At 44.5% G+C, this 11,967-nt stretch overlaps 1 protein-coding gene across 1 annotated transcript; it reads right to left on the reverse strand.

Annotated features, from left to right (window-relative positions):
• Positions 1-4,386: 4,386 nt before the first annotated feature.
• Positions 4,387-9,789, reverse strand: LOC308296205 (CD5 antigen-like; the record flags this gene model as incomplete). The annotated part of the gene is made up of 6 exons (XM_080739376.1): positions 4,387-4,778; positions 5,365-5,667; positions 6,352-6,681; positions 8,314-8,616; positions 8,836-8,937; positions 9,771-9,789. 6 exons carry the CDS (start codon positions 9,787-9,789, stop codon positions 4,750-4,752), a joined length of 1,086 nt encoding a protein of 361 aa, XP_080595502.1. The 3' UTR covers positions 4,387-4,749.
• Between the last annotated feature and the right edge of the window lie 2,178 nt (positions 9,790-11,967).

Raw genomic sequence — 11,967 nt, forward strand, 5'->3', positions numbered from 1 at the left:
CCGAGTTGTTTTCAACTGCTCCTTTACCTACAAGGGCAACAATCTCAACAATCTCCTGCTCCCGGGACCCACCTTAGGATCCTCACTCCTAGGAGTACTCCTCCGGTTCCGTGAAAATCGCGTGGCAATCAGCGGAGACATTAAAGCTATGTTTCACCAGGTCCGCCTCCTGACCAAGGACAAGCCACTCCTGAGATTCCTATGGCGAGACCTGAAATCAGAGAACCCACCAGAGATCTATGAATGGCAAGTCCTCCCATTCGGTACCGCATGTAGCCCCTGCTGTGCTACATTCGCCCTTCAGAGACATGTCCTCAACCATAGTGAACCAGAAGATGACGTTCGACATGCAGTTGAAAGGTGTTTCTATGTCGACAACTGTCTGCTGAGCACAACTTCAGAAGACAAAGCCCAACACCTAGTGAACACATTGAGGGAGATACTGGCTCTGGGTGGGTTCGAAATAAGACAGTGGGCAAGCAACGTGACCTCAGTTGTCAGCCACCTCCCCAAAGAGGCGAGATCAGAGAGTACGGAGCTGGGGATCTCAGAGTCACAAGCAGAACCTCAAGAACATGCCCTTGGATTGACCTGGCACTGCTCCTCCGACACTCTGCATTACAGACATCGCCCAGTCCCTTACAGTGAAGTAACCATGCGCAACATTTACCGTACCCTTGCAAGCCAGTATGACCCCCTCGGGTTTATACTCCCCTTCACCACCCGAGCCAAGGTCTTAGTCCAACATCTCTGGGCCAAAGAGAGAGAGTGGGATGACCCTCACTTGCCATCAGATCTCCTGCAGAAATGGAAAGCCTGGGAAGATGAGTTGCAGCACCTTCCACAGATCAGTCTTCCCCGGTGTTACGTGACCACTGCCTGTCATGATGCGGAGGAGAGCAGAGAACTGCACATATTCTGTGACGCGTCAGAGGAGGCCTATGGGTCAGTGGCTTATCTCCGTACGGACGATGGGCAAGGAAAGGTACAGGTGGCCTTTGTACTGGCAAGATCTCGTGTGGCCCCGAAGCGTCAGCTCTCCATGCCAAGATTGGAGCTAAGTGCTGCTCTTACCGGAGCTCAGCTCAGCCAGTTACTCCACAAAGAGCTCACACTGAGAATCACTAACACCATCCTGTGGACAGACTCTACCACTGTACTCGCCTGGCTGCAGTCAGAGTCATGTAAGTACAAGGTCTTCGTGGGGACACGGGTAGCAGAGATCCAGGAACTCACAGACGGCCAAACCTGGAGGTACGTAGATACCACCAACAATCCTGCCGATGATGTGACACGTGGCAAGAGCCTCGCAGAGTTATCTCAGCCTAACAGATGGGGTCAGGGCCCACAGTTCCTATACTTAGGCCCGGAAGCATGGCCTGTGTTGCCTATCACTGAAACATCGGAAGACCTAGCTGAGCTCCGAAAGCCTAAGTTCTGTGGACTGACCAAAATAGTTCCCCTCATGGCCGACGTCACCCAGCACTCTACCTTCGAGTCATTGGTGGAAGCCACCTGCAGATCCGGAGACGGGGCGGCCGACCAAACAGCCACTCTCACAGCCTTAGACTACCAGAAAGCAGAAACCAACATACTGCAACAAGCACAGATGGACAGTTTTGAGGAGGAGTACCAGGCTCTCAAGGCAGGCAAGTCCATCTCACCAAGCAGTCGCCTAATTATGCTGTCTCCAGAGTACGACCCCAGCACAGGACTCATCCATGTTGGGGGTCGACTTCGTCGTGCAGAAGGCCTCTGTAATGAAGTACAGCACCCTATAGTCCTCGACCCTAAGCATCCAGTTACGCCACTTCTAGTAAAGCAGTACGATGTCAAGCTGTGTCACCCCGGCCCAGAGAGGGTCTTTGCTGAGATCCGACGACGCTTCTGGATTCTGAGGGGCCGGGAAGCAGTTCGTAAACACCAGCGGCTGTGCCCAGAGTGCCAGAAGTGGAGAGCCAAACCAAAGGTACCCAAGATGGCTGATCTCCCTCCAGCAAGGCTCAGACTCCTGAAGCCAGCCTTCTACTCAACCGGAGTAGATTGTTTTGGCCCGTTCCTAGTCAAGAGAGGGCGGGGCACTGAAAAGAGATGGGGAGTAATCTTTAAGTGTATGACGACCCGCTGTGTGCACCTAGATCTCCTCGCCTCCATGGACAGTGACTCGTTCCTGATGGCCTTGAGGCGCTTTGTAGCGCGTAAGGGGACTCCCTTCGAAATCTTGTCCGACCGGGGGACAAATTTTAGAGGAGGAGATAGAGAGCTACAGGAGAGCTTCACAGCCATGAGCCCTACCCTCCAAGCGGAATTAGCAAAGCAGAAGATCCGGTTCATGTACAACCCTCCTAACTCTCCACACTTTGGAGGCACCTGGGAACGAGAGATCCGGTCCATTAAAGCTGCACTCCATGCCACCATTGGTGTCCAGACACTGCCTGAAGAGGTCCTTAGGACTGTCCTGACAGAGGTAGAGGGCATTCTAAATGCCAAGCCACTGGGCTACGTCTCATCCGATGTAGCTGACCCCGATCCCGTCACCCCCAACTACCTCCTGATGGGGCGGCCTGACTCATCATTACCTCAGGTGGTCTATCCTGAGTCAGAACTCCTGAGCCGAAAAAGGTGGCGACATAGCCAAGTACTGGCGGACCAGTTTTGGAGCCACTTCATAAAGAGATACCTCCCCACTCTTCAGACTCGCCAGAAGTGGCAAAGTGATGTAGAAGAGCTTACACCGGGCACTGTGGTCATGATCATTGACCATCAACTTCCCAGAGCTCGCTGGCCAGTAGGCAAGGTGAAAGATGTCCACAGCAGCGTCGATGGTCACATTCGTTCAGCAGACGTCCAAGTCAAAGACAAAGTCTACCACCGAGCAGTGGCCCGCCTGATCAAACTTCCAGCGATCCCTGAGAGCGACCATGACTCTGCACCCCCTACTGAATGTCCATAGCCTCTACAAGATGTACTTTCACATAGCGAAAGTAGGGGCGGCTGTAAAATAGAGTCTATGAACCTTGCCAAGATCCCGCGAGATCTCGGCATCTCGCGGGATTTCACCACGAGATCCCGCGACTTCTCAGGAAACAGGAAGAGACTGTGACAGAACGTTCCTCACCTAGTAAATACAGACCTCTCGTTTTTGTCTGTTATTGTTCTTGTTTATTTAGTTGGTTCCAGTTTCTATCTCAGTGGGGTACTTGTGTGCGTTACTGAACTAAAAGTAAGTGCATTCTATGTTGTTCAGTTGAGAATGTATAAGCTACAGTGATGTACAGTATATGCTATTAGCCATTAACAATAAGTGAAGGCCCCTTTCTGGAATGTGTACACCAACTAATTTTAAGAAGAGATTTGCACCTTACTGATTTCTGGAATGTTCTTTGATGTTATCCACATGTTGTATAATTCAGCATTGTGAGTTCTTAGTTTACATTGAGCTCCACCATATTCCACAATAAGCATCCTACACAGTAATATTAGTTAAAGGGTATTTCTGTATGTTGCTTTAATTTGGTTATATTTTTTGTGTATAAAGCACTCATGTTATTTTGCTATTTGTGCTTATTCCCTTTTAGACCACATGTCTACCCCCACCCTAATCTTCAATAAAACTGGCTAAAGGCCAAAGACTATCTCTGCGTGTTCTTACAAACACCCGTGGCGACGACCACCCTACCTTGAACCACTCTAGCCAGGCTGAGTCAGCAACAGACACGATAGCTCTCGCAACTGTCTGTAGCGTGCCTAACAATTGTGCACCATTGATAGGCAGGTAATGAACAAAACAGTGACAGTTTGTGGTCAGACTGTCACATTACTTCCCTCCTCTCCAGCGTCTGAAAGCTGGAACAGGCTGTCGCCTCCTATGAGGAGGGCAGTTCAGCTTTCATCTGATAATCATTGGAAACATTCTGTAAATCTATTGTATTTGTTTCAGTATTACAGTAAACAAAAAACAAAACAAAAAAAGAAGAAATAAAAGAACTGATGGACTCATTTAAAAAAGAAGTCAGCATCCCTAAGTGCTGACGTTTCTAATAAGACTTTTCTTTTCAACATATTTAATTATGATTGATTGATTGATTGATTGATTGATTGATTGATTAACAGGTTTGTTAACATTACAGGTAGTACAGTCAAACAATTATGCTAATATCTTTATACCGATAAACACAAATAAGACCCAGTGGCTTCCTTCCATTTTGATCGATTGAAGACTTTATTAGAAGTTTGCATTGAAAAAAGTACAGTTTTCATGACGGTCCATTGTAGCCTACTCAATTCATCAATACATACACTGCATGCTATGTAGCCTATGCCTAATGAATGTTAAATGTCAAATTAGAGGTTGTGAGTGAAATATATCTAGGTAAGCAGAAGTATATCATAAAGGCTCAACACTCAAGCTTAATTCAACATAATTCTAAGATTTCTGAATTAATGTCAATCATTAATTTGTACATGTTTGATTTAGTTTCATGTTGTGACTCATTCAGGTTACCTGTGGGAGTGAGATAGAGGAACTCACTCTCAGAAGAGAAGTTAGCAACAGATCAGTAAAAAACAAAGAAAGTGATAAACACAGCGGTAGCTTTATTGGTGGGTGTTGTCTGCTGCCAACATGAAGCTGGTAAAGTGATTGACAGCTGGCTGGATGTGGTTTGATCCAGTGAAGGTTGGTTGGACGGACCCTCCTGGATTCTGTGGCTGGATGGAGCAGCTGATTCTGGATAGAAGTCGGAACCATCAAACATCTGCAGCCCGTGTTGCTGGTCCTAAGCACACAAACAAAATTCGTAAAATTGTCAACATGTCAACACAGACAGACAGACAGACAGACAAACAGACAGACAGACAGACAGACAACAGTGGATGGACAGAAATGGTTTAATGTTTTGACCGACACAAACTCAATACCTCTAAGAGTTCAAAGAATGCCCTTACACGCTATAGTTTGTTTTGAGCCACACACACGCACAAGTGTGTGAAGACCTTCTGCCCATGGGAAAAAGGTTGGGAGCGGTCCATTTTGCTGACAAATAACGTCACGGTATAATGGTGCCTAAATTCATCTTTAGAAGACGTTTTAGATGATTAAAAAGGAATACAAAAATCATTTGGCTTCAATATTTGGGAAAAGTTATGAAAGGAGAGACTTCTGAGAGCTTCACAACCTTGCCCACAGCAAGGAAGCTGGACTCACGACCTTCACGAAGATAATAGACTTAAGAGTCATAAAATCGGTCAGGCTGACTGCTTAGACACACTGATATGAGACTATAAATTACTATAGTGATATGAGACTATAAATTACTGTAGTGGTATGAGACTATAAATTACTGTAAAGTCATTGTTTGTTACCTGAGCAGATCAGCTCCAGTCTGTCCCAGGAATTACCAGACCTAATTGTGCTACACTCCCTCAATAAATATTCAGATCCAACACAGGGAGATGTAATCCACCATACAGGTTGACGTGTAGAACCAGAGATATATTCTGTTGAAACAAACGAGCCACAATACAGCTGTCTACACACTGCAGACAATGACCCTTGGCTCCAGTCTGAATTAAAATCAGCTACTGGTCTCCATTCTCCCTGGTGTTTCATCTCCAATGTACCAGTACAGCGACTGATTCCTCCCACCAACCTGACACCACCAGAATCTGAAGAGAGACAATACAATAAGCAGTACAGCAGGTTGGTTTATCTGTTGAAATACATAGATGATGTCCTTTGATTCTCCTGTTAGATGCTCCTGTCTTTGTTTGACATTCACAGGTGTGAATACATAACTTTAGTATCAGAACACATACAAGACAAGCAATGGTTTGATTTAAACAAACAGGTTGGTTGTCATGGTGATTTGTTGACACTGACCCCCCCCCCACTAAGGGTGTAGCTATCATTTCAGACAGAGAGGTAAGGACATCTGTAGGCCAAGGGTTCCCAAACTATTTTGGCTCGGGGCACCCCTATAAATATTTTTTTTCATCCGAGGCACCCCTACATTATTATATTCCTAATTTTCACCCCCAGCACCTTATATTTATAGCATATTTTAGCGATTATGTTGCGAGGAAAGCGAGATAATAGCCATTTTAGTTAGGACTGACTGAAAATAACTTTTTACTTCAAGTTTAAAATGATACTAAATATATTTTTAAATGTCCAAATACATTTCAAATATTATCAAATTATCTCGCGGCACCCCTGTACTGCCGTCGCGGCACCCCAGGGTGCCCCGTCACCCACTTTGAAAACCCCTGCTGTAGGCTATATACATGTTTTCATGTCACTTTCACAATAAAATGTATAAAATGAGTCATGAACATTTTCATGCAGGTTACCTGTGACCGTGAGAGAGATTAACTCACTCCCAGAGGAGAAGTTATGATTAAAAACATTGATGTGATAAACACAGCTGTAGTTCCCCTGGTGAGTGTGGTCTGCTGCAGGGAAAAGGAAGTTGGCAGAGTGACTGACAGCTGGCTGGGTGTGGTTGTGTGTTGTGTTGGATCCAGTGAAGGTGAGGTGGAAGGAGCCTCCTGGGTACTGTGGCTGGATGGAGCAGCTGATGGTGAACTTTGAACCTTCCACCACCTGTAGCCCCTGCTGCTGGCCTTCAGAAATCCCATTCATGGAGGGGAATAGGTTGATGCTTGGCTTAAACAGCAGCTCTGTAACAAGACAGAGGTGATGAGTAATTATAGTAGACATGTTTGTTAAACTAATTTGGGCTCTTGATTATTCTGTGCCAAATGCCAAAATGGCTCCAAGGTAGCTGTGCCACGGTTTTGTATGTTTTTCTTTATTGCGCAATCAAAAAAAATGTTTTTTTTTTAATATTTTTTTCCCCCACAGAAACAGACACAGTTGTTGTGATTCAGTGGCAAAAAGAATGTTGTCAATCAGACAAATGGTTCCAGAGATAGAGCTGTTTGAATGAAAAAAAGTGTCCATCCACTAGAATGGACACACATTTTCTCAATCAGCTAAACGAGGGAGCCAACACACAAACAGAGAAAAGCATCTCTCTGATCCCAGGTCATTTTGACATCTTTTAGAAAAAAGAAAAAAAAATGAAAAAAAGTTTTTTTTTTATACAAAAAACTCAAAAGACGTCATGAGACGTCATTGGCACTGAACGCCTTTGCAAAAAAACCGTCATGAGACGTCATTGGCACAGAATGAGTTAATATGCAAGCAGCCTCTTTAATAGACAAGTCACACACATTCATAATCCGGACTCAAGCTGGTCCCATGAGCAGCAAACAGTTCGTAGAGCAGACAGAGGAGCAAGTTTTGAATCTGAAGGAGCTTGGAGTGGAGATATGCAGGAGAACAGCCAGGGGCACAAGTATGTGAAAGGCAGAGTGGGGATCCGTGTTAGAAGTGAGGCATAAAAGCTACTAATTGACAGAGCACATCATCACAATGTCATTCTAGGGCAGTGGTAACTAAGTACATTTACTTAACTCATTCGTAGTTTACGGCCGTAGAGCCCGGAGATTTCTCTATGTCTTTCACTGCCGGCTTCTCCTACCTGTTAACGTGGGCGCTCATCCAGTTCCCATCGTGCGTGATCGGACACTGCTATGCATCGTGTGTTCGCGTATTCCATCAGCTTCTCAAATCCGTTGAAATTGTTTCAATTGATCAATACGTTCTCCATCTGTAAGCCGCGGAGTTTATACAGGAAGCTAACGGGCCAAAATAGACGACGGACCATCAGCTTCCGGTTCAGGGGCTCAATGATAAGTGGTCCGCTCAATAATGTGTCCGTGTAGAAACCGATCACGGAGCATTAGTTCCGGCCTATTTTAGTTCCGCTTCGATAAAAAAATTTTTTTTAATTAAAGCTTATTAAATCTCCGGGTTCTACGGGCATGGCAGAGAAGGGGTACAAAGGGGTATTTTTTTGGCAGCAAAATGGTTAAGTACTGTACTTAAGTACGTACAATTTGGAGGTATTTGTACTTTACTTGAGTATTTCCTCATTCCAATACTTTTACTTCTACTCCACTACATATCGGATCCAAATATTATACTTTTACCCCACTACATTATTTGAAAACTGTAGTTGCTAGTTACTTTGCAGATATAAATTATAATATTATAAAACATACATTATTCCACTTTAGCCTTATATTATACCTTGGCTATTTGAAAATAGCCGATCTACAAGCTCACAACACATCGCATCACGGCACAACTTAACTTTTGGTACTTAAGTAGTACATAGATAGATAGATAGATAGATAGATAGATAGATAGAAAGTACTTTCATTAGTAAAGTCATTGTTTGTTACCTGAGCAGATAACCTCCAGTCTGTCCCATGAACTACTACGAGACTTAATTGTTCCACAGTCCCTCAGTGAAGATTCAGATCCAACACAGGTAAATGCAATCCACCATACACGTTGACGTGTAGTACCAGAACTCCATGTTGTTGAAACAGCAGAGCCACAGTCTAGCTGTCGACACACTACAGATGATGACTTCAGGTTCCAGACTGAAATAAAATCTGCTACTGGTCTCCATTTTCTCTGGTGTTTCATCTCCAGTATACCAGTACAGCGACTGGTTCCTCCCACCAACCTGACATCAGACTCTGTGAAGAGACAATGGAATATGTATTAAAAAGTCAAATTACTTTGATTAGAAGAACACCGTTTAGTGTACAATAATATTTAGCTTGTTTGTTAATCTTTTTTTCAGTTTTGTGGTGTGTTGGTTGAACCTGCAACGCTGAATATAAATGTTTTCATGTCACTTTCACATTTGCCAGTTTGACTGAGTTATATATTGTGACTTGTTTAATTTGGGTTACCTATGACGGTAAGATAGAGGAACTCGCTCTCCGAGAAGAAGGTATGATTGAAAGCACTGATGTGATAAACACAGCTGTAGTTCCCTTGCTGGATGTGCTCTGCTTCAGGGAACAGAAAGTTAGCAGAGTGATTTACAGCTGGCTGGGTGTGGGTGTGTGTTGTGTTGGATCCAGTGAAGGTGAGGTGGAAGGAGCCTCCTGGGTACTGTGGCTGGATGGAGCAGCTGATGGTGAAGTTGGAACCCTCAAAAACATGTAGCCTCTGCTGCTGGCCTTCAGAAATCCCATTAATGGATGGGAAGGTGATGAGGTTGATGCTTGGCTTAAATAGCATATCTGTAACAAGACAGATGTGATTGGCTGAAACAGCAGATATGTAAGTATAGTAGACATTGGGCCTGATACTTTAAAGTGCCGTAAATAAGGTGTAAATAAAGTGACTAAACCTGGTGTATATTCTTAATTGGAATTCAGGACACGCAGAAGTTACTTTTTTTTTTTTTTTTTTTTTTTTTCGGTGGAATGAAGAGAGACAAGTCTTTTCAATGTCCGTTGTTTACATCCGCAGTGGGAACAAAAAAAGTCTGTGGATCTTCAAAGTTTAGTTAAAACGCTCAAAATCGCTGGCAGTGGTAGACTAGATGATGCTTTCACTCTGGCAGTGAAAGAGTTAAGAGCTCCTGGGAAGTGCAGGAGTGAACTACAGACCTGCAAAGACAGTAGTGACCAGCAGGGAATTTACCCAGAGTTAAGAGCTCCTGGGAAGTGCAGGAGTGAACTACAGACCTGCAAAGACAGTAGTGACCAGCAGGGAATTTACCCAGTAAAGCTATAAGTAAAGTATCTGAGTATTTTTTCCACCGTTGAGGAACCTAGCACCTGAAGTCAACACACAAGCCTCACATTGACAAGTAGGTAGATTGATTACTATTTACCTGAACAAATCACTTCCATTCTGATGGTGGAATTATGAGGATAAGGATATGTCGTTCCTATGCACTCCCTGAGCGAAGATTCAGATCCAACACAGTAAGATGTAATCACCCATGTAGGTTGATCTGTAGAACATTTAATCCTTACTGTTGAAACAGCAGAGCCACAGTCCAGCTGTCTACACACTAAAGATGATGACATCAGGTTCCAGTCGTACTCATAGTTGAGCGCGAAGTCTGGCTCATCAACGTCTTCAACGCCTACAAACACTGGTCTCCACTCTCCTTGGCGTTTCAACTCCAGTACACCAGTACAGTGGCTGGCTTGTCCCACCAATCTGACATCATCAAACTCTGCACAGAGTCAATAGAATAAGCATGAAAAGCTTGATTATGAAATAATAACTGAACCCAAAGTTTCTCTTTTACCTGAGCAGGTAAGCCTAACAGTCTTGTCGGGTGAGCAGCTGTTTCTAGTTGAGTCTGATGTTCTACAGTCCAGGAGAACAGACTCATTGCCTTCACACTGGAACTCTTTGGTTGACATTGGAGGCTTCACTTCTCCATAGAGCGCCACCTGGATGACTGAAGGAGCCCCACAGCCAAGCTCCCTACAGACCACTTCTGCCTCCTGACGGTCAAAGTCACCTTCACACACTGAGACCCACGACTGATCAGACTTCACCTCCACTCTGCCTGAACATAAAGTAGTTCCATTCACCAACCTCACAGACTCTGGGGAGAGAGAGAGAGAGAGAGAGAGAGAGAGAGAGAGAGAGAGGGGGGGGGGGGTCAGAGGGAAATTTCAAAGCAAATGATTGCATTTTGCATTTTAAATGATATTTGTGGTTAATGTACAATCTTAAATAAAAGACAGACAGACAGACAGAGACTGCAGGCCTACAGATTACTGGCATTGCTGAAATCATTGTCTGTTACCTGAACAGATCACCTCCAGTCTTCCAGAGGAACTTCCAGACTGCACTGTTCCACACTCCCTCATTGACGATTCAGTTCCAACACAGGAAGATTCAATTTGCCATACAAGTTGCTCTGTATAATTTCCATCCATCTCTGTGTTAACAGCAGAACCACAGTCCAGCTGTTTACAAACTATAGATGCTGACTTCAGGTTCCAGACATCACCGGCCATTGGTCTCCACTCTCCTTGGTGTAGCATCTCCAGTAAACCAGTACATTGACTGGTTCCTCCCACCAACCTGACATCAAACTCTGTACAAAGAACAAGAAAGACAAAACAAGAACAAGAAAGAAAAATAGAACAAGCATTAATTTTATGGAAAAATAAAAAAAGAATTGATAACAAAAAAGGTGTATTATGAAATATTAACTGAACCTATGTTTGTTTTTACCTGAACAGGTGAGTTCGATAGTCTTGTCAGGTGAGCAGGTGTTTCTGGTTGAGTCTGAGGTTCTACAGTCCAGGAGAGCAGACTCACTGCCTTCACACTGGAACTCGTTGGTCCACATTGGAGTCTTCACCTCTCCATAGAACACCCCCTGGAGGATTGAAGGAGCCCCACAGCCAAGCTGCCTACAGACCACTTCTGCATCCTGTTGGTCAAAGTCACCTTCACACACTGAGACCCACGACTGATCAGATTTCACCTCCACTCTGCCTGAACACCGACTAGGCCCATTCACCAACCTCACAGACCCTGGAGAGAGAGAATAACAATAGCAAAACAATAGCAAAATTCCATCCTTCAACCCATTCAGGCCGGGAATCACATTTTAGTGTATGGGAGGTGCTTACAGTACAGTATGTAGCAACAAGTTTGTTTTTGTAGGCCAATTTCTGATTTAGGCCTAACTATAGGTTAGGCCTAAATGGGTGCACTCCTGGGTCTGTTCTACCCCTTCACTTCTATGATTATAGGAGAAAATAAACATTTAAAATACCCAGAAGTTAAACAGGCATGAACAACGAACGTACCTGAGAATAAGCGCTGCCCTGCCTGCATTCTCATTGGCTGAATGCAAGACAGAGAAAACATGGACCCATGGACATTACATTTACAACAAATGCGACAGAGGCTCGCTGTCTCAGGCGACCTTGAGCCGAGCGAGCTAAAACGAGCGAGTTGCCGTGTCGAGCATTGCGAAGGTCGCATGAGCCGACTCAGTGCCGACAGAGTTATGTCATTATAGGGACAGAATAGTAATTAATGTTTGGGTT

The sequence above is a fragment of the Nannobrachium achirus genome (assembly GCF_963921795.1).
Source record: "Nannobrachium achirus genome assembly, chromosome: 2".
In the NCBI taxonomy this organism is placed as follows: Eukaryota; Metazoa; Chordata; class Actinopteri; order Myctophiformes; family Myctophidae; genus Nannobrachium; species Nannobrachium achirus.